At 37.7% G+C, this 27,345-nt stretch overlaps 1 protein-coding gene across 3 annotated transcripts in view; it reads right to left on the bottom strand.

Annotated features, from left to right (window-relative positions):
• pcdh11 (protocadherin 11) overlaps positions 1-27,345 on the bottom strand; it is a 215,139-nt gene that overhangs the window by 110,783 nt on the left and 77,011 nt on the right. For all 3 annotated transcript variants that reach the window (XM_056250364.1, XM_056250365.1, XM_056250363.1), the window contains exon 4: positions 24,363-24,422. In XM_056250364.1, coding sequence (XP_056106339.1) covers positions 24,363-24,422 — 60 coding nt within the window. The remainder of the gene's footprint in view (positions 1-24,362; positions 24,423-27,345) is intronic.

Consider the following 27,345-nt stretch of genomic DNA (forward strand, 5'->3'; position numbering starts at 1 on the left):
ACCTGTTTATCACATTCTCGACAGATGACATGCTTTTACTGTTCATTTGATCTTTTAAATCTGAATAATCTTCAAATAACTATGGATTATTTAGAAAATTGATTAATCAATCATTTCTTTAATTAATTGGATTAGAGAGAGTGAGTGACTTCATCACTTTCTACAAATGAAATGTAAGTTATTCTCTAAGGAAATTACATCTCACACATGTACACTGTATTAGTGTGCATGCCAAAGCACCGAACAGGGCAAGTGTTAACCCTTAAACTCATACCTCGGGTCATTAGTGACCTGGGACGTCATTCACCACCCTTCTTATCATTCATATTTTAAAGTTAGACATTAACCCTTAGTATTCCTCAATCACTTCATTATAAACTGTCTATAAATAATAAAACTACAAAAGAATGCCTGTTTTCCCAGTCATTTTTTGTAAAAAAAAAAAAAAATGTACAGAGTCTTGTAAGTATATTTGATTTTTTTTTTATTATAAATATATAGTTTTTCTTGGACACCAATAATTGAATCTTTGATGACTGAATAAGTGCAATTCACCTTTATTCCACAATGTGGCATTAACTGATACACAATGATGAAGTGACGTTTCACTCAGTTACCGCAGTCAATAAAACAAAATAATAAGAAGTATCATCAGCAAAACTTGAAATGGCTCAGTGATTTACTGCAGAGCAAGAACTGAACACAATCAAATATTAGTGTCACTGTCACTTGATGGTGGATCTGGTGAAGAAGCCGTCGGCGATCAAAATATTGATTTAGATGTTGAAAATGATAGTTTTGAGAATATGTTTGAGGGTGTATTCACACCAGGAAAGACCGATAGTTCACTTGCTTTGGTCCGGACCAAATCTTTTTTTTTTTTTTTTTTTTTTTTTTTTTTGGTACGGTTCGCTTTCACACTGCTCTTTTTGCAAGTGAACCAAAATTTGTAAACAAAACCACACGTGTGCTAAGGTTGTCCATTCATTGGACAAGGATTCTCAAGTAGGGAAATCAGGAAGTGTAAAAAAGGCTCAGCATGGAGAGATTCCGTACTGCAATATTTGTTATTTTACTAATTTTGTGTTATTCTGTACAAACGCAATATGAAGAAACTGCGCAAAAGACGGATAAGGTATAAAGTTTTCATTCATAGAGAGGGGCTATGTTCACACATTCAAATAATGAGATTCTTCTTGTATATACTGCTAACAACAAGTGCTGTCAATGTTAACGCTTGCGATTAAGTTTGTCCAGTTTAACACAGCATCATCCTTGTATTGTTACATTATATGAACTGCAAAAGCTTTATTTTTGCATCTATGCGCGATTAGACTAAAGAGAACGCTCTGTATGTGAATGTCCTGATGCACACACTCATTCATTCATTCATTCCATTCCAATGATGCACACACGACGCGCAACAGTATCGTGTGGCCAGACAGCGCGCCGTAATGGAATTCTCTTTCGCACTTGAACAACAATAACACAAACCATTATGCCAAAATCTCCGACTACGGAAGCCTGTTAACTCAAAGGCGCAGTGCTTTCTTGCAATTGGGTCGGTTCATGTTCACACCGTAATTGAACCGTACCAGAGTTCGTTTGGAACCGTACCGAGACCACCTCTTCAGCTGGGTCTCGGTTCGTTTGTTTGGTCCGCACCCGAGTTCGATTGCTGTATTCACACCTGCCCAAAAGGTCCGCACCAAGGGGGGAAACGAACTAGAGTTCGATTAAATCGAACCAAACAAGGCAGGTGTGAATACACCCTGAGATCACAAAAATGAGCCAGATGCTGAATGTACTGGGAAATGAGTTCTGATGAGGACAGTGATGATGGTATAAAACATCTGCTCAAACCGAACCCTTACAAGCTCCAAAAGGTAAAAAAACTGTAGTTGTTTCTCTAATATCAGGAGAGTTTTATATGATTGCGACATGTAGAGATCCATCAGTGTTTGCAATATGTAATGATGATTGGCGAAACATTCATACATTTAAGGGTTAAACTATACGTTTACTGATATTTTGAAGCGCTTCATTTAAAGCATGTCTCATATTTAGGGCAATTTGAATCTTGCATTTTCACCACAGCAGCTCACTCTGTGTCCTTGGTATTTTTCAGAGGCATTCGCAACATCAAGCTATTGTATATCAATATAAATGCTTCTATCTTATCCCATATAGTTTTTTGAAAAAAAAAAACCCCCAGAGAATAATTTATATGTCATGCCCAACAAATGTATTTCGTTAGCAATTATTTGCAGACATTAACAACCTGTTCCTCTGGCCAATATCTACCAGTGCTGATTTATCCGAATCAGGAAAAATATATATATCCAATTTGCTTTACAATTACTTTGACAAACACAATGAAGCCTTGGGTTTGTGTCGCTAAAGGCAGACCGCACGCATCCATAACTACAGGTCATCGACAGGCTGTCAGGCTGCCAGGAATGTCTCCCAGACACCTTTTCGCCACATTCATCACAAGGCATTGAGATATCACAGCTTGTGGATTTATTGCCCTTGAATCATGTGGTTGTTCGAGAAGACAAACACTGCCGTGCGACAATCCATCTTGAGGCTGAAAATAATAATCAACAAATTAATTAGCTCATTAGGTTAAAACCATGAATGGAACTGTGCTTTCACTACAGGGAGCCCTTTTTAGCAAGAGATGCATGTGCTGGAAGTTAATGTGAGCTTTGCCCTTGCACTGGGTGACCAAAATGTACTATTCAGATTTAATTGAGTGTAATGCGCACATAAATTGACAAAAGATTGAAACCAGAAACACATGTTTGAAGCAAATGTGCTGTAATATTTCAGATACTGAAGTTATGTTCAGTGTTAATGTAGTAAAAAAAAAAAAAAAAAAAAAACACGTGCACAAGAGGATGCAAACACACGAACGTGTCAAACTAAGTTACGTGCTTGGCAGAATGTGTAAGTCACGTTGTGCTGCTAAAAGACAGACAATAAATAATAAAAGCATACAGAATTAATGTATTATAATGTTATTTCACACTAAGGACAGTTCTTTAAATGTTGCTGCATTTAATTTAATATAACATTTTTAATACACGGTTAATGTTTTTACGAAAATGTTACTAATTTATAGATATTTAAATTGCATTTTAGGTCCAGTTTACACAACCCCATTTTCAACTAAAAGCGGAAAACCTTTTATGTGTTTTGGCCCTTGACAGCTTTTTGAGGTCCTGGAAACGGGATTTAAAGTGCAAGTTTATGAAAACGATGTTGTGTAAACTGGGAAAAAGCAAATTTGTGAAAACGGTGAAGTCATGCGCATGACATGTTCAGTCTGAAGGCGAGTAGTGTTTCTATCGCCAACTACTGGCCTGGCATGGATAATACAGCATTTCTAATTGTTTTCACAGATCTGTGTGAACGGATAGTTTTGACAAAGTTTTCGTCTATTTGCGAAAAACACGAAGAAAAAACTTCTGTTTTTAACACATCGTTGTCTTGTAAACGTACCCTTAGTCAGTAAAATTGACTAAAATAGATGACTGACATATTGAAATATTGACTACATTTCAAGAATATTTTCGTCAAGACATGATGGAATGAAATCCAAAATAGTCCACAATAATCCAAATATAGTCTGCATGATTAAAAAGATACGTTATTTAGGAATTGTAATCAGAATTATTCTCGATAATTCAAAGAAAAGGAGAACACTTCAAATGAATCTAAATTCTCTCAGCCAATCTGCCAGCACAGACCTAAAGGTGTACGTTATACGTTGTTGTATGTTTAACCGATGGCAAAAGGCCGGGTCAATGACCCTTGTCTCTCCTCAGTGGCTCTATTTTCACAGGGCTTCCACATGTATGCCTGCGAGGGAAATGTGGAGATAAGTGCATTTGTTGGCGCAGCACTTCAAAGAGCCGGAGTCTGTCTCAGTGAGCAATGGCAGAGAGGCATGAACTAGGCCTTTGATCATCCCCAGCATTCTGATCATTAAAATATTGGATTAATAATTGATTAAAACACCAGGGCTTATTGTGTTGCGTCTCAGAATCCCAATTTATTTCAACCTTGAAATCGCCTTTTCCTTTAACAATTAATTATATAGATATGCTTCATTGTTCTTTTATAGTTTGTATTCATATTTCAAACTACTTTTTGTTTTTATATTTCCCATTTTAATTGTAGGTAAAGTTTTAGTAATTTTTTTAGTACATCAAGTTAAACAAAATAAATCAAGTTAAACTAAATAAATAAATATTGCCTTGGCAACTAGCTGAAATAGAATAAGTTTTGACATTTTTATTCATTTCAGTTTGAAAATTTTAACAATTAATATAAAATGACTTGTTTTAAATTTAGTTAACTATAATAAAGAGGATGCGTGTCATCCTGCAGCGTAAAAAAAAAATACAGCATTGTCTGTTGTGGGTTAAACTCATTACAGAATGTCATTTTGCTTGATATCATGCCTATTGTGAATTCATTTGCTGTGCCTTTGAATAGTTTCTGCAGTCGAACAGGCCATTGAAAATAGTAAATTCAAGTAAACCACTAGTCTTCTATTTTAAACTTTTTCACATTTTGTAATTTAATTCTCATAATTGCATTCACAACAAAATGGGACAGAATTTGAAATCTGAGACTTTGTTTCCTATCAAAAGTAACAAAGGTCAAAGCATATTGCGATTTATTGGATGGAAGGGATGGGGCACAATGTTCTGTTCATTCATGAACAGAAAACAGCACAGGCTAAAAAACGATTCGTGGGATTTAAGAATCGATATCGGTTAGAAAAAAAAAAAGAGAGAATTGATTAGAATCGAGAAATTAATATTTTTTACCCAGCCCTAAGCTCTAATATATTCACAGCCACGGATCCTGCTCAACAGTTTCTCAAATTAATACTCATTCATATAAACTCACCATCCTTTTGGCTCCCTATTCCTTCATTTGGTATTCTGGCAGTACATGAATAAACATCGCAAGAGCGCTCGTTTAGCAAGCCATATGTTTGAGGTGTTTTAAGTACTTGAGCCTTGCGGCGCAGTGCTGTTGTTTAAGATGTCCTTGCAGGGGTCATAGCCCTCTTGTGATGTCTGTGATGAGAAGGAAACATTCACTTTGGGCTCTCAATCCTCAGCGGACTACTTGTTTAGTGTTGTCCTTCAATCGCTCTCTATCCCAAACATGTCTCAGTGGATCTGGCGTGTTGAGGTGCTATTATGGGCTAATTTCAGACCTACCACCAGGCTGGAACTGCACTGTTGATAGCTGGACTAAGCTCACACCCCAGGGAGGTCAAATCCCAGCACTGCTTTAAAGCTTATGTCTCTATAAAACCAAATACTTTGACCCAAAAAAAAAAAAAAATATGGGAGGAAATTCACATTCATGTCAAAGTGGCCTGAAATGTAGGATACGATGAGGAAAACCTTCTTCAAAAGTCACCCTGGTCTGCCTGGCCTTGAAGAATGATGGCTCCACGGTGTTCACCCCTTCCATAAAGCTAAAATATATTGCTTGTTTGCAGCCAAGCACATGCCTCAGCAAAGACAAAGAACTATTCGTTTTGCCCTTAGGACTGAACAAACTGAGACAGAGGGCTGCTGTTACTGGGACAGAAATATTTCCATATCGATTCCATCTGGGAGGGGGAGGGGAGATGGCTGGAAAAATCTTGTGCAATATATAATCCCACAACATCGTAATATCATCACATTGGAGGCCAAAATGATTCTAAAATTCCACAGTGTAATATTGACATAAGGGTACAATGCAGCTAAACTTTTTTCAAGGATTTCTTTCTTCCAAAACTCGAAATAACACATGAGTACCAATTACTATTTGTAATTCAATAAAAAGACGGATTCACCATTTATTAAATTAGACATTTTTAATAAATGTGTACTTATCTGTAAATGCTGAAGAAGAATAAATTATAAAAATGAAAGAAATATTAATATTACAATGATACTATTGTACTTTAAAATATATAAAATGTATTTAATAATAATAATAATTATTATACAGAACAAAAGTTCCAATCAAAAATGTATAGCTTAATTCTTTTTGCTTTCAAACGTTTAAACTATAGAGCGTTTATTTTGGTGGAAAACCACAGGGAGACCTTAAAGCTTATCTTGACAACATATTTATAAAAGATTCGCATACACCAGATCATGCAACGCTATCTCACGACCAATTCGTACGAATTCGTACGAGTGATTAAAAGGTGGCTAATTCGTACTAATTCATACGACCTCACTCGTACGAATTCGTACAATTTGTCTAAACCCACGTGATGGGTAGGTTTAGGGGCGGGGTCAGGGGTAGGTCATTCGTACGAATTCATACGAATTTGGTAACTCGTAAAATATATACGAATTAGCAAACATCATACGAATTTGTACGAGTGAGGTCGTATGAATTAGTACGAATTAGCCACCTCGTAAAATTCGTACGAATTGCCGTGAGATCGGGCTGGATCATGAGCTCTCGGGCTTCACATGCAGTGGCCAGTTAGGCGATACATCAAATGTTAGTGACATTATCGTGATAGCTGCTGCGATATAAAATGAAGGAAATATTGTTCATATCGCAATCATGGTTAAAAGTTTAGCCCATTAAAAATAAAAATAAAAATATAATAAAAAACATCACATCGTATAGTCTACTGTTCTAAAACCAGATCTCAGTAGATACCTAAAAGTCTAAACGCTTGTTATTCTCATACATGTCTCGATGAAGTCTTTTACTGTCTTCAGTCTAAACAGCGATGGAGTCTGAGGAACAGTGTTCTCTTGCTGTATCCAATGCTTCAAATAGCAGCTCTCATGACTGGGGGCTCCTTGGCAGGAAGTGCCATGTATTGTGCTAAAACAGTGACAGGACGGTCAAGCACAAGCTGTCGTAGTACCTCAGCCATGCAGAACTGTCTGGCAGGCCTTGGACCTCCACCTCAGCTGTTAAGTGGAGGTGAAAGGATCACGTGACCTGCCATCAGACAGTTGCCCAGGGAGGCTTGTTTATGTGCCTGTATTTGGTGAAATACAACATAGCTTTCAATGTTTAATATCTCACTGCACCTTGTTCCACTGAGGCATGTGCACAACCACCCACACACACAGACACATATAGCTGAAGCATATGCCCTCCTCCAAACATAGCAACATTATAAACAGTAATTGGGCATATGCGGACTAATGGGGGGAAATGTTTGACATTCGGTATCACATGACGATTTCTCCCTCAGTTGCAATTATGTAGAAACCATCTAAAGGGGAAGTGCAAGGCATTTCACCAATCCCAGCAATCTCATCACCCTTTCTATTTGAATAAAGTGCTTTGCTAACTGTCAAGTAGGGCCGGGCGATACATCAAAGAGTGACATTATTATGATGTCTTCGCTAACGATATACAATTGGGTAATATTGTGTTCATTGGAATACTGTTAAAAGTTTAGCTTATAAAGACCATAAGCCATTATATCCAGTTAAAGTTTTCTGAAGGTTCCAAAATCACCTAGCAACCCTACCTTAAAATCCCTTGTAATAACACCAAATTTGGTACACACCAAGTCAAAACCCATATCTATAGGATGCTACATGATACCACAATTGTTGATTATCATTAATGAAACAAACAGCATATATGTTAAGCATGGATCTAATATAATGTTACACATCAGATGTTTTTCCCAACAGTTAACCAAAAGGTAATTTAAGACATAACAGATAATGTTTGCGTGAATTTTTGCCAAGACAGATATTTTGAAATACTGTAATAAAATGAAAGCTTAAAATGACCATCATCGGCATCGGCAGATATGGATATTACTGCCTATGGGCCTTGCCGATAGGGTGGCATGTTTCCTATGCGCACGTGACGACCGTGAACAAAGCATGAGCGCCAGCAACTTAAACTTCCAACTAGGGGTGACTGTGCGATAATCACGGTTTTTGATCGTGGACGATTAAAATGTCTCCACGATCTGCTTTTGAAGAAAAATCATAGTATCGTGCATTCTATCAGTTCAATTCTGGCGCCTTCATCTCAACATACTGTAGGTACAACACGACGTACATTCACATCACATCACATGTAAACGCAGAGGTAGAGTTACACTCACGGACTCACAAAAGTTCATTATTTGCATGTGCTTCAAAGTCTTGCTAGTTAAACATGTCATTCATGTGCTGATGCGCTGTTCTAACATGTGCTTTTCTGAGCGCGTACACCCAACGCTCACAGGAACTAAAAGCCTGTCAAAGCGCCTGCATACTGGACAAAGTTATCTTTCGAGTCTTATTGCGCTATTACTGTCAAATACACACAAGGTTTACATAAACAAAGTTGGTTATGTCTAAAGTGAAAGCAAACAGAGAAAATCTGCTTGTCAAATGCGTGTATATTAGACGCATCGCATGCAGCTCTTAAAGAGACAGTATCTATAATATGCTGCCGCTTGTCCTTAAAGAGATACTGTAGCCAGAAATAAAAATTCTGTCATTATTTACTCACTCTAATGTTGTTCCAAACCTGTATTAATTTATTTCTTGTGCTTAAATATAGTATGGAAGTCACTGGAGTACAGCAACTGTTTGGTTAGCCACATTCTTCCAAATAACTTATTTTCAACAGAAGAAAGAAATTTATTTGGGTTTAAAACAACTTGAGAGAGTAAATGATGACAATTAAATTTTTTGGGAGAACTATCCCTTTAATGTTAATAAAACAACAAAACACAAAGAGGAAATCACTCATTGCTCTTGACTGAGAACTTTAATAAAAGCTTTAATAAGCTTTTTTTGCACTTAAAAAATACAAATACATCGGTATCGGCATCGGGCAAAATTAGTTTGAAAATATCGGCATATCGAATATCGGCCAAAATCCAATATCGTGCATCCCTACTCATTGCCATTAAAAAGTTTGAAACCCCCTGCTAAAGAAAATATTGGAAATTCATAAGCAATAAACAATCATTTAACTTTGATGGTTTAATGCTTCCTGTACACAATTAATTGACTGTACAAAAACACTTTAGGGTTTTCCCAAACCATCTCAGTGTAACAGCTTACATTTCTTTCATACTATATTCTATTATTTTAAAGAATTGAACTGTCCTGTAGAAGATTTGGTAAATTATTTTTCATAGGATATCTTGGTAAAGACTGGTAACCTAAAATGTGCTAAAATAACCTAAGACTGGTAAAAATATCAGGTAACCTAAAATGTGCTTCGGTTAGTGACTTCTTAATTAACTGCTTGTTTTTCAAAAATATGATTTAATACCAATAAGTTACATCAAGGGGCAAATAAAATAGAAATGGCACATTCAAGTTAAAAGTTACAACTGAATGTTGAAACCATTGTGTTTCTACGTATGCATGTACAGGTCAGGTATAAAGAATATTTTTGCTCAGGTGGCGAAAAATGTCCGCCCAATAGAAAAAAGTTTTGCTCAGCAAGAAAAAAAATTAGAGGGAACATTGGTCACATATATCGCCTAGACCTACTTTCAAGATCATGTTCAATGTGCTAATAATTGCCTCACTTCATCCACCTAAATGCTGGTAATGAAAAAAATAAATCTAATTTATAAAACAATAACAGACAGACAGACAGACAGACAGTGTAACAATTGTGGCAACTAGACTCCCGTGTATCATTTCACAATGTGTTTAAGGATGTTTTCCTCACACTTTTAAAGGTCAGCTCTGCCCAGCTTTGCTAAGTGTGTTTTGGCAAATCGCCACCACAGATTTCGCTCCTTTTATGGGTAAGATGTGGAATTATCAATCTCGTGCTGCTCATTAATGTCCGAGACAGCAGGAGTTTAAAGTGGAAGTATTCATGTGATTTATACTACTTCTTGCTTCAGGAATGTGAGAACTGCACACATTTACAGCTAGCATCTGTTCCTCCACTACTCGGGCAAACACAAAAATACTTTGCATATTAGTCACATATTATAAGATGAACCAGCCAGCCTTTGGCAGTTTCATTTCGTTCATTCTTCATCGTTTTAAAACCCAAGGCACGCAGCATTCTTCTCAGTTGATTAGCTGAGAACGTGCTATCGTGGATCAACACGTCACCACACGATTGCAGTTCGATACGTTGCCACCTTAGAGTGACACCTCTATCTGTGCTCCAGCGGATTCTCATTTAGCACATGCAGGCTTGTTGCCTTTTCATCAACTTATTACTATTAAGTGGTCCTTATTTCCCTGAACAATTCCTACCCAACTCACACTTAAAGACCTGTATTGATCCTCATGGTACACACCATCCCCTCCTGATTTCATTAGGCCCTGTGCTGTTAATTACTCCACACTCTAACCTTTCAGTGTTTCATTTGGACCGACAAATTGGGTGAATTAAAAAGGAGCCGAAAAGCAGTGCAAGGCCTGACGGTGTGGATCCCCGAACTGGTACGTCAAATTCCCAAGCGGCGTAATAATTAAAAAAGTTCATCAATGTTCCCTTTGCTCATCACATTATGCAGAGGCTGGGCTCACTGGTAATAGTTCTAGAGGATTCATTTAGGAAATTAGACCAGTTTGATCTGGTTCTTCATCAAGAGAGCAGTCTAAGTCCCCCCCAGAGGATTTGTGTGGGTAAACTGCCACCTTTATTTTAGTGAAATAGATAGAAAGCATGCGAGGCAACACACACTAGACGTTGTAGCCTACCTGAAATTTTGCTTTTTCTAAACTATTGATGAGCACAGAACACAGATTTGGTGCCAATGCAGTCATTTTGTGCCATTAAATGACTATGATAATAACTTCATCATAATTGGCTTCTGATGCTTGAGAGTGTTGAATACCCATTTTCAGAGGGGAATGAATTGATTTACTGCTTGATTTAATTATGCATTAAAATTCAATCATGTAGTTTCAACCAAATTCAAAGCGAGTTTTCTGAAGCGATCCCTAGAATGCAGGTGGAGTTGAAGGACATCGTCACATCTTCAATTTTTAACTTAATAATCAGATCTTATTGATTACATTAGTGTGCAGGTCCAAGATGAAACAGGATGTAGTTATTGATGAAACAGCTTTAATTTGTATGCTATGCATTCGATATACATTAAGTGAAGTCATCATCAAACAAAAAGATTGACTTTGATTGAAGAAAAATTGAGAGCTTGGATAAGCCAGTAAGAGATTTAGCAGCTGAGGGCAAGGTAATATTTTTGCACTCATGAGAAAAGCCATTTGGAGTCCATGTTTAACTGCCCATCAGTCTACAACTGTGCCCTCTACCCTTTACGGCTTCCTGAAATCCCTCATCGGCCGAAGGTCAAAACTCGGTCTACATGTGGTCTCACCACGCACCTGGATTCTGTCATTGCTGCTCAACGTGAGAAGAGAGAGTCAGAAGGTCGTTGAGCGCAAAGCTTTGACGGACAGATGATGGGAAAAGTAAGGAGCTAATATCTGCATCAATGTTAGCTTGACATTTAAATTGTTAATGGTTTGGATTGTTCTTTTATTGAATGACTTGACACTTCCATTCATTCGGAGTGGCACTGGCTTTGTCCGCAGTTGATAATGTGAAAAGCCCACTGTATTAGGGCTCATGCTGGAACAAGCAGAGGATCACTTATCACTGTCACTTAGGCCTTGCCTGGCAAACAAGACACCTGATGGTGACACTGATTAATGATGCCAGATAAGTTTGTGTGAACAGCGGGAATCCCACACAGGTTTCATCTGCATCATATTTAAGCATATGGACACCATATGGGTCTAAGCATTTCCATAAATATGATGACCAACCGCAGCGAACCAGGTGCAATATTTGGGGCCTTTTTTCCCCCCTTGTTGTGCAAATATTGACAGTAATTCTTATTAAAAAACTCCATATGAGGGGTCACCTAACCCATATACATTTTTTCAAATATTAAAGGCTTTGCAATACCTTATTTTTACTCTTCATATATATATATATATATATATATACACACACACACACACACACACACACACACAAACAGTCGTGATGCTCCTTCAAGAAACACAATGCATTTAGAGCCGGGGGGTTGAAACTTTTTGAATTTGAAGCTCAAGGTAAATTGTACTTAATTTGTCTTCTGGGAAACATGTAAGTATCTTCTGTTGCTTCCGAATGGCAAAACATTAGGCAAAAATGTTTTATATTTAAACAAAATAATAAATATTTGGACATCATCATCCTGTTCAAAAGTTTTCACCCCCGGCTCTTAATACACCGTGTTTCCTTCTGGAGCATCAGTGAATATTTGAACATGTTTGTATAGTTGTGTTTGAATCCCTCAATTGTCCTCAGTGTGAAAAGATGGCTCTCAAAATAATACAGTCACTAATAGAAAGGGTTAAAATATGCAAAAGATGCTGGAAAAATGAAGAATTTGCAGGACCTGAATTTTTTTTCTGAAGAACATAGTTTAACTGCTCAGGACAAACAAGGGACTCAAGAACAACCATCACAAAACAAAATAAAAAACAGTCGTGTTTTATCCAGGTAACGGCACACAGTATGAAGAATCAAGGGTATGTAATGTTTGAATGGGGTCATTTTTATAAATTCAGCTATTTTTTTTTGTCTTGTAATATCTTATTCAGGACAGTACTAAATAAAATAAAATAAAAAACATGCATTTTGTATGATCCCTCTTATTGTGCTAAAATAAGTAACATTTTGCAGATTCTGCAAGGGGTATGTAAACTTTTGAGCACGACTATAGGTAGGACTAGGCATTTCACTGCATTTCTGCAGATGCAGATATCACAAAAAAAAACTAAAAACAATGTATGTTTATGCTCACTACACGCTAAAAAAATAAGTGTACATATTGCAATTAAACATCTTTATGAATGCATAAATGCTTAAGTTTAACAGCAACATTTTTAAGAGCAATGACTCCCACTTATTTAAGATCTCAAGTGTTTATTTACACTTTTGATACACTTAAAGGTATTGACTTGGCTTTGCCTACTTTAACATTAATAGCAATGGTTATTGATTGTCAAGATTGATTTTAAACTGAGGGAAATAGATGCATACCCATGGTGGACTTAAGTAATTTATACCAAGAGAGAAAGACTGAAGGGGAGATCCTAATAAGCCCAGACTAATTAACTCAATAGCAGTTATCCATGTGCCGCATTTCAAGTATTCATGGCCTTAGAACAGGTCTTCTCAGAACAGGTCTTTTCTTATAATTTGAGCTCTTTTCTACAGAAACATAATTGCGGTTGTCAAGAAAAGCCTGTCTAGAAGCTTTTCAATATGACAAAAGAGGGGCAGCCTATCTGAGAATTTTTGAGCTTTGATTGCACACAGTCTTTATGAAAAACTGTCTGTGAATAGCAGGAGATGAGACTGCAACTCATAAAGCTGAAAACAGAAAGACAAGGTCATGTGTTTTATGTGTTTTATCTTCACATGGAAATGAAATAAAACTAAAGTAATAAACAGTAAAATAAAAGAAATAAATACATTTTGTTTTAAAAAGTTAAAGGCTTTATAGTCCACGAAGGAGAACAAAGGACAAAAACAGAGGATAAAAAAACAACAACTGTAAATCGTAAATCACAGTTTCTGGGCAGGTGACTTGTAAGCTACAATATTCTCTTTTTCTTCTTTTTTTGGTTGGGATTTGCCAAAAAGGTGAGGTACAAACCTACAGGGATCAAGGCGTACAAAATATTAAAGTAGAAATTCAGCCATAAAAATGGTGTTTGCAGTCAAATCACTTCATAAAAAGATTCCCACACTGGCCTTTCAATATGGATTTTCTACTCTAGGAACACTAAGCACATGGCAGGGGTATTACAGACACTATCTGATATTTGGAAAATGTTCTGGGATTGATGTGCTTGTATTTTGCTGGCCTGGCACTTGCTTTTGCTGTGTGATGTAGCCTCGACTTTGGAGGATATTCCTTTATATCCCGAGAGCTAAGAGGTATCAACATTTTACAGCAGGCAGAGTGTGTCCACTAAAAAAACATTACATCACCACATGACTCATTGGGACCTAAAAAGAGAACAAAACAGCCCGAGGAAGGTGCACAACATTAAGATGAAAAGAAACAAACAGCTATATGGATGAACAATCAATGTGTATTTCAATCAATTTAAACCTGAAACAATATACTGTACATTTAAAGAGATTGTTAACTCTAAATTTAAAATTCGGTCATAATTTACTCACCCTCGTGTCATTTTGAACCTATATAAATCACTTTCTCAGACAGACAACAAATGATGGCAAATGTGAGGTGAGAATTACCAATATTTTTGCACTGAAACTATTCTTTAAACACTATTTCTGTAAAATGGACGGTTATGAATAATCATGTACAAAATAGTTATTTTAACCCAATAACATAATTATTTACATTGATTAGCCCCAGAAAAAGTGCTATACTCTCCTTTTGGTGGTCATTTGTTTTGTGTAGATACATTCATTATTCATTTATTTTACCATGGTGATGAATCAGCGAAGGGTAATGTTGCTTCAAAGCCAATTTAAAGGTTCAGTGCGAATCCCACTAGTGAAGAAATGCAACAATCAAATCCGAATGTCGGAGAAAGTGGAAAGGTGGCTATGTCTTTGTGGTCACTCTTCACTTTTATTATGAATGGAAAAGAGCAGCTTGGACATTATGCTAAACATCTTTTTTTTGTGTTCCACACAAGAAAGAAAGTAATGCAGGTTGGGAGGGTGACTGAATAATGAATATTCCGTAACATCAATGACAGACAGCTTTCCAGGCATGACAAAAGCTGTTTATATTTATGACTAACTAGATATTAATAATGTATGAGAACAAACACGATACAAAATGTAACCGCCAGAAACAGTACATGTCTGCACATGAAAAATGCTCTATTAAAACCTGTGACTCAAAATATAGTCTATGTCATCAGCCAAAGTAACAAGGGAGCAAACCTAACATTATTTCTATTCCAGACCTCTCACTGTTTTCTGGCTATGGCTATCAAACGCAACATATGTTGTCACAGTGAACAGTGCAAGAAATCTTCAGAGCTTGATTCAGTCGGAAATCTTCCAGAGCTTGTTTATATTGAGTGTCAAGCCGACTGTTTCAAGACCTGTAAACTACAGCCCCACATGGACCTTTTAGAGGACAGTCTACAAGTAAGTCTCTTATTATCAAGCTCTCTGCTGTTTGGGAGATGCTAACAATCAGATATCAATGCAACAGCGACTCTGGATTGGAGGAGCTTTGTCTAATGAGGTCATCTGGTAGTTGTGTTGTTTTACTATTCATTTTCAAGTCTTAATTTACACAAGTATTTGGAGCAAATTTAAAATTCCAGTCAGTGCATTGCTATCACAGTTATTTTTTTTTTTTTGCACTGAGTACTTACATGCGTTTAATGATTATCATACCATACCAATTCCCTCCAGCCCGTCCCGAACAAAGATTCCCATCTGTGGACCAGACAGAGGTTCTCAGAAAACCATAAATTCTTGTTTTAAACCAAACTCACTCATCATTAGGCAAAAAAAATCACCTTTAAATATTCCCTTGTCTATTCCCCTCGGCACCTCTTGGAATGGGGCTGGAAACGTATTTAAGAATAGTATACAAATTATTGCTAAACTTGACAGTCAGAGTCCTATGAATAATAGCATGAAGAGGAGAGGGAGGGAAAGGTTGCGTGAAGGTGAGAGGCATTAATTTGCTTTTAAGCTTATGGGAGATTCTTCTATGCTCCCTGCGCTTACCCACCCACTGTAAAGATACAGCACCACTCCTAGTGCCTGTGACACAAGCTCATTAGCATCTCACCCTACATCAGGAAAATGACTACCTTCCATGGGTGGATCATTATACCGCGTTATAGGGAATACCTTATAACCATAAATGTGGGGAAAGCATGTGCAATAAAGGCTCCAGATGGCTTTTTTTTTTGTTCCCGAACATGAGAATTGGCTTCCTTGTCAAAACAGGGCACAATGAAACGCGGAGTCGTACAAATCAGGGATCCAAATGATTGATTAATTGCATGACACTTGACAGCAGGAGTGCGATAACATTGTCTGAAGACCTCTTATTCGCAGATAAAATAGAGGAAAAAGCCATTTTAGAGCCCAGAAACGAGTCACGTGGTCGTCGCCACACACTGTTTTTCATTCATACTGAAATATTTAGCACTTGAGTTGAATGGCTTTGATCAGTATGGAAGATCAGATAAGAATCGTGGGCCTGAAACCGCTCTAGCATTATCTTGATGTCCTACGCTTCAGTTGCGTTTTGATTTAGCTCAGTGTGCTCATACTATGCACCTTTTTTAATTTTACTAGACCTTGTTTGTGGCTGCTCATTTATAGTGGTTCCTATGCAGGTACATTTAAGAGTGTTACATCAAGAGCGCTTTAAAGAGTACAAAAAGTAGACAGCTCACACTAATCTCAATTTACATTACAACACGGATTCCTAATCAGGTGGATAAGTGGTGTTAAAGGGTTAGTTCACCCAAAAATGAAAATTATGTCATTAATGACTCACCCTCATGTCGTTCCAAGCCCGTAAGACCTCCGTTCATCTTCGGAACACAGTTTAAGATATTTTAGATTTAGTCCGAGAGCTTTCTGTCCCTCCATTGAAAATGTATGTACGGTATACTGTCCTTGTCCAGAAAGGAAATAGACATCATCAAAGTAGTCCATGCGACATCAGTGGGTTAGTTAGAATGGTTTGAAGCATCGGATATACATTTTGGTCCAAAAATAACAAAAACGACGACTTTATTCAGCATTGTATTCTCTTCCGGTTCTGTTGTCAATCCGCGTTCAGTGACGCTGCTGACGTGTTATTAACAACAGAACCGGAAGACAAAACAATGCTGAATAAAGTCGTCGTTTTTGTTATTTTTGGACCAAAATGTATTTTCGATGCTTCAAAACATTCTAACTAACCCACTGATGTCGCATGGACTACTTTGATGATGTCTATTTCTTTTCTGGACAAGGACAGTATACCGTGTATACATGTTCAATGGAGGGACAGAAAGCTCTCGGACTGAATCTGAAATATCTTAAACTGTGTTCCGAAGATGAACGGAGGTCTTACGGGCTTGGAACGACATGAGGGGGAGTCATTAATGACATAATTTTCATTTTTGGGTGAACTAACCCTTTAACAGTACTGAGAAATTGAGGTACTGTACTGCATCAAAAATGAATTCAAAAGTGTCAAACACACTTGCGTAAAAAGGCTGCACTTTATATTTTAAATTGAAATACATTTTATTGGATGTTTTAAAGTTAGTTTAATTAAAATTATTAAACCCCTACACTGTGTTGAAAACCCCTGTAACACCTTAATGTTCCCGGTCAAAAATGACAAAGATTGCTTGTTATGCTATATTACCACCAAATATTGGATTCAATCTTTTTTTTCAACTTGTTTTCTTAAAATTAGGACAGGTTTTGTATTACTTTTTGGAACTGATTGTTCATAGGCCTCATCGATCTGAGCTTATGCACCTCGGTTTTTTAGTGGATAAATCTGTCAATATTCAACAAAATATGGGGAAAAAAATCATTGTTTTTCACACTAGTGTACTTTAATGATTAACCAGGAAGTTTGTTCTGAAAATAATTACCAGCCTACAAAATATAGTTTAACAAGGTGTAGAAAAAAAAACCTTACAAAGTACAACAATTTTGGGAAGCAGTTATACCCTGTGTGAGAAAGTCAGTACGTTTTAGCCCAATGCGATAAAATTAACTAACATTTTCAGGGAAAAAGAAAATCCTTTCCGGGTCAAAATGACCCGAACACAAGGATTAAAGCGACTTTTTAGTGAGAGACAACAACGTAATCTCATTAGTATTATGTATCCATATGTAAAATGTGGTTTGATCACTTATAAAATATCTACAAATAAATATTTATAGAAATATCTATACAATTAAACAAATGATACAATATAATAAATTATTGTGACTGTTCATTTATCTTATTATGTATTGTTGAATTTGTACTTAGTAAAATTTTGTAGATTTGAGGAAAACGGATTAATTAAGTAAAAGCATTAAGTTAAAAGTGCAATACTTCAATTGAAGTATATAAATTCCCAAAATATTTTCAGTATAAAATAATTACTCAACACCCCTGTGTGGATAAAGACCGATTTGAACAGTGCAACCGCGAAATCATGAATATCTTTAGTTAATAAATGTCATAATTAAACAAAACATTTATATTCGATTGCTTCCAGTAAATCCATCTCACAAAAATAAGAATCCTTTGCATCTTGCATGCTCTAAATTAGACTCGCTACAGAAGGAAATTAGGTGAAGTTTGAAGTTTTCTCCAGGAGTTCCTCTGAGAGCCATAAGAACCAAGAAACATGAGAGAATTATTAAAAAGCACAATCTATGAACTAAATGACCCCTCAGTGCCAAGCTGCCTCTCCAGCACGATCAGCAGATTACCTCTACCTGAAGAACTCGGAATTCTTTCACTTCCTATCACAAATTACACAATAATGGCAGAAAACCAGATTATACTTGATGCTTCTATGTCACGCTGAACGTGGTTGTTGTATCGTGTAACGTTAAATGCAATAACCAAGCAACGGCAAAAAGCAAATCATTTGAATCCTAATGGCTGCCATTCTGTTATATAATATCGAGCTTTCTCTAGGCAGAGCTTTCAAAAAATTAAGAGGTTAAGCTATGTAGTCAAGAGGCTAATGCATGGAAAAAGCCTTTGGACCCTAGCTGAACTAAATCCAGCGCGCACAGTGACACCCCATTAACAGGATGGAGGACACCAGGAATGCCTGAATCCGTACGCTGAGCAGATTTCCAGGTGGACGGGAGTCAAGCGCCACGGACTCCTGGTTAACTGCACTCTGCCACTTTCACTGATTTGACAAATGATTCTATATCAAAGGGCTGCACACACATTTGACTTAATTGATTAGACAGCATGTGGCGAAATCCCTGATTGGTTTAACTAAAAGAGCAGGAAACGTGCCATAGTTTTTTTTTAAAAAGGCAAGCACTTTGTGGTGACAAGGGGGGGAAAAATAGTTCCTGCCTTCTTTTAAGTATGACTGATTAATATTGAAATCTGTATGAAAAATGAGACAAATTAATCTTGTTCTAATGTCATAAATCATCTAATCCGAGTGGGTTTACAGCTGTAATTTCAGAGGTTAGGATTTCTTTCATCTCTTCATTAGTCGGGTCAACCACAGACAGAGGACCTTGTGAGGTGCAAGTCTATAAACGCGTTACCCTGTGCGCAGACCCCGCTTTAATACGGCCGTAAAAAACCAACATGTCTGCCAATTAAAGAGACACCACATTAACACTGCTTCTGTAATTACAGACAAGAGCACGACCGAAATAAACCGAATGGGGGACCACAAACACTTCTCTGGAACAAAAAATAGTAGAGATGTTACCCGAGCTAGTCATTGAAAGGCAAACAGATCATCTGATGATTAGAGATGGAAATGGTAAATAATTTAACAGTTCTGATTCCATTAACAAATCTTTTCGTATACTTTTAAGGAAAAATAAGCTCAATTGACAAATTGCTAAGGTAATTTCAATTAAAAAAAATGATTCAAAACAATTATAAAAAAAGGTGTTCACATTTCAGTCTTTCTAGAGGCGACATTAATTATATACAAAAATTTGGCAACAACAAACACTACTGCTTACATGTTTTTACAAAGAACTATCTTATGCTCACCAAGGCTGCATTTAATTAAGCAGAAATACAGTAAAACTATATATATATATATATATATATAGATATAGATAGATATATATATATATATATATTGTGAAATATAAAAAAAAAAAAAAAAAAAAAAGTATTTCTTGTGATGGTAAATGATTCCAGTCTTCAGTGTCACATGATCCTTCAGAAATCAGTCTAATTTGCTGATTTGGTGCTCAAGAAGTATTGATCATCAATTAAAAAAAATGCATCAATTTGTAAAAAAAAAAAAAATTCAGGATTCTTTAATGCACAGAAAAAAAAAAGCATTTATTTTAAATACACAGGGGTGCATATAACTTTTTTGGTCAGGTTCTCAAGGGAGCACCTGGAGATCCTGCTTGGTACTCACACTTTATACAGCACACTTATCAAGCTGTTTTCATCAATTTCCTCCTGACTGCTCTCCTCACTATTTTCTTTTCTCTCAAACATGACAGATGATGTTTTTTTTTTGTTTTTTTTTGTATTCACAGTAATGACAGACAACAGCAGGAATATTAGGCTGCTGTCACTTTACGACCGAATGCACGGACCGAATATACTGACACATGTCCGGTTTCTTTCTCAACTGTTCACTTACGATATAGCCAATAGAATACTTGCCAAGACGGGTATTTTGATATAATTTTGTTATGTGTCCGTTCAAGCACAAGTAAACGCGAAAGTAAAACTCTCCGTCGCGAGTCCAGATTTCCGCCTCTTCTTCCACATTTAAAATCATTTGAATGTGTAAACTAGCAAGACAAAACACATCCAATTGATAAACTTCAACTCTATGGTTAAATTTAGAAGTTAATCCGCGAATCACATACGTTCTGGCGTTGAACCGTGCGGCCTGGTCCGTACAGATCACGGATCAACTGCGATCCGTTGCACTGCACCCATAATAATTAATGAACACACTTATTATCATGATTGCTATCTTACTAGAGAAAAAAAAAAAACAGTAAGTAAATGTGTCCCTGTCCCCAAAAATGTTGGTACTCAACGTCCCTCCACGTTTTCTGCTGCACATCATTTGTTTTACCATGCATGCGCCCCAGTTATGTGCACCCCTGTAAATAGATATATTTTGTAAAATTATAAATGTTTTTTTAAGTGTCACTTTTGATTAATTTAATACATCCTTGCTGAATAAAAGTATTAATTGCTTTCAAAAAACCTTTTAGGCTAGTGCACTTCATTTATTTGATAAAATACTTCTGACAAAACAAAAAAATCAAAATAAAAGAATGTGTGAAAACTGTAAACAGAATCGAACATCATTTTATCTAGGTATTTTATAAACTGGTGAAAAAAATTAGAATAAGAACCTGTTTTCATTTGCCAACCCAACTGACGATGAATCAAAAAAGCTATAAATATCCTTAAAACACATGCATGGACACACAACCTGCTGCACGGCAGACTCGGAGAGTTAGGCGGCCGGTGTACCTTTTTTTTCTTTTTGACATGAACATGCTGTGCTTGCTAGTGACAGGCTCAGCATAGCCCTTCACCCAGAGGTCACAACTGACCTTTCCGATTGTGAGTTTTTCCAGATCTACTACATGTTTGTCTGAAGATGTATGCCAAAGCATCCTCAGGCTCCACACTGAGACGGCGGTATGGGTTCGGGCATTTTGCTGCTTGTCTTCCAGCATCACGCCTACTCCCTCCTGACTAGCGTATGAATGCAGAGCACACTGCCTTGAGTTTTGCATGCTACGAAGCTTAATTGCTGCATGACTAGCCTGTTGTTGCATGGCTGGAGGGATTTCCATTTATTATCTGGTATGAATCATTTTTAAGATGTGCTTATTCACCACCGGTTTCCCCAAGTACAAAACACCATTTTGAGTAGGATGTGGAGGAGTGCGCGGTCACAAGGTCCAGTTTCAGAGCGTTGACAGGGAGAGAGCAACAACACCCCTCCCTCCCGCAGATGGAATATGTGTCTGTGTTTGCATGGAGGGGTATGTTGGTCGCAGCATGCCCAGATCAGGCAGCTCGTGCCAGGGTTCTGCATGCATTGCGTACAGGGAAGGAAGGGTCAAATTCTGTACTCCATCTGCCATCTGCTTTGGCGGCTCGACGGGGAGGCTCTGCGATGCGACGCCTGCTAGGGTTAAATCAAAGCCTTGATGAATGGTGTTTAAATACCTGCAGAATATCAGCCTGGTCGTACGTTGAATCGGCAGAGCAGACGTGCCCGCTGTAATGTCAGACAAATGATCACTTTCCTCAAGCCGGGGCCACTTCATCAACGTTAAGCGCTGAGGTGAGCCTTCCTTCACGTTCTGATAGGAGGTTTGAAATTGGGACTCTCTCCACTTTCACTACTGACCTATTGTGAATCGCAGTGGCTGGAATGAATTACTGCTGAGAGGACAAACGCATAATGTAAGATATTATTGGGGAATTTAACAATGCTCAGGCCTCAGGGACTCTCACAATGTAATGTATGGCCTTTGGAGTACAATTGCTATGGAAACTAGAAGCCCTGGGTGACCAAGTTGCCCACCCACACGGACAGCCGTTAATCATCTTCACTCCAATACTGGCACAGCAGAATTTGGCCAATGTGTCAAGCAGCAATTATGTATACTTAGTGTTCTCTCCACCCCCCTCGGCTTCGCTCTCTCTCGTTCTCCCGCCATCCTTCTCTTCGCCTCTCCTTTCCATTTAATCACGGAGCTTTTAAAAGCTCTCTGTTCATTAGCTCCCTTTCATTGTGAATGCATACAATACTAGCAAAGAAAATAGGAACGGTCTTAGCGCCACACAGTACGACATTCCTATTATAGAAATCATATCTAACCGTTTAGCCATTATACTTTCATTCGGAGCTGAGTGACACGCCAAATTACTCCACTGCTCCATTGCTTTCTTTGCATATTGGTTTGTGCAGATCACGGGCGCTAATGGGAACCGACGAGACAGAGATTATGTTCTGCTGGTCGCGGGGAAACGTTAACGCCATCACAAATCGGTGGCATCCCTTCATTACCTCCATCCAGATCAGCTGTTTCAAGGAGAGCTGACAGCAACATGGGAATTGCAACGCTCTCCATATTTCAAGGACAAAACGCTGCAGCCTGGGTGTCGAGCAGGTGAGTTTGAGCGCATCAGCACTGTATAGAACGTGTTATTAGAGGTGATCTCGACAGGGGTGAAGCACGTAGGCTCGTGTGAAGGACGGGTCAGCAATTAGAGCCCTGTTGTGTGCCGAGAGGTTCAGGACAAAGCTGATTGCCTTTTCATACATCTCACAATGAGCACTGGGGAGATTTGTATAAATATTTTGCAGCTTTCCCTTGCAGCTTCAAGTCACCTTTGATGGCAGTTGGTATATTAGGGGTTGTCGAATTGGACCACTTGCTGACAGGCTGTCAGATGTGCCCATGCCTGCCTTTGACTGACTTTTTTTGTGAGGTCTTTACTCTTGACCTGCCAAGTCAACCAGAAGAGGAAATGAGCACTTTGGCACATTTGAGGTTAGTGGACTGACAATAGTGCGAGGTTTGGCAATATAACACATTATTGCGTTTCTCACATAGGACGCGTGAAAAAACTGCTCAAAAGCAGAGGCAGCCAGCTTTCAAGCAGGATAATATACTTTCTTTTTGTTCCTCTACACCAAGAATACGACTGATTCTTGTCACTGTTTTGGTAAATCCTGAACCCAAAAGCATGAAATCACAGATAATTCGACATCTTGTAGCAATATTACGGTTTAATTCAGGGCCTTGTTTCCAACCTGAGATAAGACACAATAAAAAGGAAATATCTGCTGTCATGCCTCCTTGCTCTAGTACATGGTGGTGTGGAGAAAAAGAAATGTTGTTCTATTTCAACGTATCCAAGCAAAATAAATAAATATATACATTTTGAAATATTCAGAGAATAAGATGATCTCCCAGATAAAAAAAAAAGTGTATATATCAACAGTTCTCAACAGGTTTTGCTTTAGTCCACAAACCAGGTGAGGACCCAACCCAGTAGCAAAATCACATAAAAGTAAAAAAAAAAAAAAACTGTCATTGAAAACATCATCAACATTTGCTGAATCTCAATTTAATGTTTTAGGGATGCACAATACATTGATATCATATCGGATCTGTTTCAGTGAATATTTGATAGATCCAATTGATATTGGATAATTATTGGATATTTGTTTACTTTGCCATTATCTTAGTTAATGTTAATCTTTCAAGACACTGGTAATTTAATAACACTTAATTGTATTTCTAAAATCACTAAATAAATATCCAAATAAAATCAATCATTTGAAAACATTTTAAAGGGTATTTTTGCATCACCAATTTGTAATTTATTTATACCGATTAGTAGTTAAACCCATGACCTTGGCACCATGCTCTGCTGTTAGAGCTAGAGGAATGCTCAATTGAAATTGAAAACAAAACACAGCCTTTGATGTTAAACAAAAGACACATTTCCACATTGTTTTTCCTTCTCTGTGTGTATTAGAACAGTTGAGAACCAAAGCTTTACGAAGGTGCAGCATGCTGCAACAGCTTTATCACATAGTGAAAATACAATGCCTCTAATAAACAGAACCATTAGCAAGACAGTGACTTACCTTGTGAGGGCACGTGGTTGGGACAATAGAGAATGTTTTATCTGGGGTCTGGCTCTGGTTCTAGAAGAGAAACAAATCACTCTGTGTTAGTAGTTTTAGTAAGAATAAAACTGTTGCATCCAAGCACAGTTCCTATAAATTGCATGTTTCGTAATAAGGCAGAACAAAGTGACCTATTATGTACACTTATTCTGAAGAAATAGAAAAGCCAATTGAGTGAATAAAGGTTAAGGTCATCAATCTGCGCTGGTGGAATATACAGCCAACAAATGGCTACAGCAAAACTTCTCAATGCATGCCTATTCCTGCGCTCCAAATACCGAAAACACAAGCACATAGCACAGGCTTCATAACATATGCAAAGGTTCTCAAACAGGATTTCATTAACCAATTAGCATATTGTAAATATGGTGCTACATCAGACTGATACATGAAAACCAACACTAAAAAGGTTGCACGTAGGTAAGTCAACAAGGCAACAACAGATGGTCCTGCTGTTTGCGATTATGCATGATGCAGGGCCTCTGCACACTGACAAAGGCAGCGTAGGGGGAAATGACCATCTTCAAGTGACCTCGCATACATATGAGGAAAAAGAATTGGTCGAGCCAGCACAGCGGGGGACACACTTTTTTCCCTAATACTTGAGGGACGCCTAGTTGATTCCTAGCAGGTGCTGCCAGTCATTCTCTTACACCCAGTTATCTTCTTTTTGTAGAACTAATGCTCTCTGACACTATTAATGGCTTCCTTATGGTATCGCCAAGAGAGATGAAACATTGAGCGGTCCAGACTTCAACATCTATATTTCATCAGCACTTAGAGTAGTCAGCATCGGCTGTGTGGTAACCTCACTTCACACCCACTGTCGGGTAAAAGACAAACACTGCATGGTCAGCCCTAGGCGTCTGAAATAATAGAAAGGAGTTTTGTGTGCCACTCTTGCAAAGAGGAAATTCTAAAGAGACACAGGTTATACAATTTTTTTTTTTTTTAAATGCGCAATTGACCAATTAAGGAATCATTCTTCTCCTCTTCAACCTGGCTCGTACACTCCTGGAGACAGTTTTTCCTTCAATGAGCTAGTTTTAAACAATACATGATATTGTAATCTGAGCAGAGCTGGCACAGGAACTCAAGTAGGGGAGGACTAATAAAGAACACGTTCTCCTGGTTGCAAGGGCAACTCGGAGGACACAACATGTTTATTCAGGAGAGCCGCTGTCAGCATCACTCGCATTGACCCATGTCTGCTCTACTTTGGTCAGTCAAAACATCTATTAAGCTCTGTTAAGAACAGTACAATTTGAACTCAATTGCAGCACATGAAACATGAACAACAGTGCTATTCTGATTGTGAGTGTGATATTTTATACAACATTTGAATATAAAGTAAACAAGTTAATATGGAGTAAGACACATTTATCTCTAACGTCACATCTCTAAGCAACACACATTAGCGGTGTTTAATAGTTCCTGAATTAATCAGTGAACTGAATCGGGTGAATGATTCAATGACTCGCTCCTGAATGAATCAGTGCATTTGAACAAATCAATCCATACATTTCCAAACCGCTGGGATGCTGGAGCCTAACCCAGCACCTAAACCAGCCCGATCAGAACAATTGAATGAGTTGAGTGAATTATTCAATGACTCATTCCAGAATGAATCAGTGTAGCTGAATGAATAGGTTGAGAGAATGGATTGATGACTCAGTCGTAAAGATCGACAGTTGTTTGATTGAACAAATCAGTTGACTGAATGATTCAATGACAGTATGACACATACTGGCAGTTTGGAATGTGCAAACACAGACAAGCAGAGTTATACAAACAGTTAAAAGGCCAACATCAAGATTCGTTTTTAAAGTCGGAGAATCTGTTTTGTGGCAGACTTGCTCATTTTATTATGGTAACTGTAAAATGCAGAATAGAGTGAATAAGTGTTCCAATCTGTTTTTGTGTGCATTGCTTGGCTTCTTTTTCATTGGTGGAGAAAAATATATAATGAATAATGTGTCAATTGTGTCTCAAATGGAAGTCGAGGATCGTTCAACAGAACTTTTGTATACAAGCGATATCAAACCTGTAGAACTGCATATCAATTACCCTCTGGATTTGTGCCGACAGCCTAATCACAGTCGTGCTGATATCCAGAACAACACCTTTTGCTGGCCTGATGTTGTTTTAATAAAGGCAACAGTTATGAATTGAAAACATGTTGAAGAGAAGAGAAAGGAATCTCTTTGGAAAAATTGCATTGGTGTTAATGCTTTATTTCCTGTTTAATGTTTTGCTCAGCCACGGTTAATTATTTAATATGACAGGTATGCTTTGCGGAGTGTATTAACTTGTCCTGCATGTTTAAATAATATATGATCCCATTAAAATCTGACATAGACGACAGACACACACGCCACTGGGGCTTTATTCATTTGCAGGTACACAGGCACCATTATGAGGCAGAGTTGACCCAGTGTGTTCGATTGAATGGCCTTTCTGTAATGTGCAGCGAAATTATATGTTGCACTGAAAGCCTAGGCTATGCAAATGCTACATAACTGCACTGCAACAAGCTGATGACTTCAGTGCTCTGCTGTTATTTTGGAGAGCGGATAACTCAGTAAAATAAGTGCGGATGGAGGGAATGGTTTTCAAATGGTTGCTTTCTTACAAAAGAAATCTTGGTACTGTATCTCCTTCCTTCTCAGCTCTCTCCATAATTCATGCGGCGCCAGTAAACTTGTGAAAGCAAAATGTGATTTTGTCAAGGTTGTGAAGTGCAGTCAAATATACATGATGAAAAATGCCAGATTGAAGGCAAATTTATTATCTCTTCTCATTAGGTGTTACATCTCTGCTTCACAGTACAGAGACAAATTAGTTTTTATCGAGAAGCCAAATTGCTAATATTAAACCTCTCTGCTGTTCCTCCCCAAAACAAGCCATGAAAGTGATTTCTTCACTTCAGTCTGCTGAATGT

Source organism: Rhinichthys klamathensis, unplaced genomic scaffold (assembly GCF_029890125.1).
Source record: "Rhinichthys klamathensis goyatoka isolate OS25496 unplaced genomic scaffold, OSU_Roscu_1.1 h1tg000068l_1, whole genome shotgun sequence".
In the NCBI taxonomy this organism is placed as follows: Eukaryota; Metazoa; Chordata; class Actinopteri; order Cypriniformes; family Leuciscidae; genus Rhinichthys; species Rhinichthys klamathensis.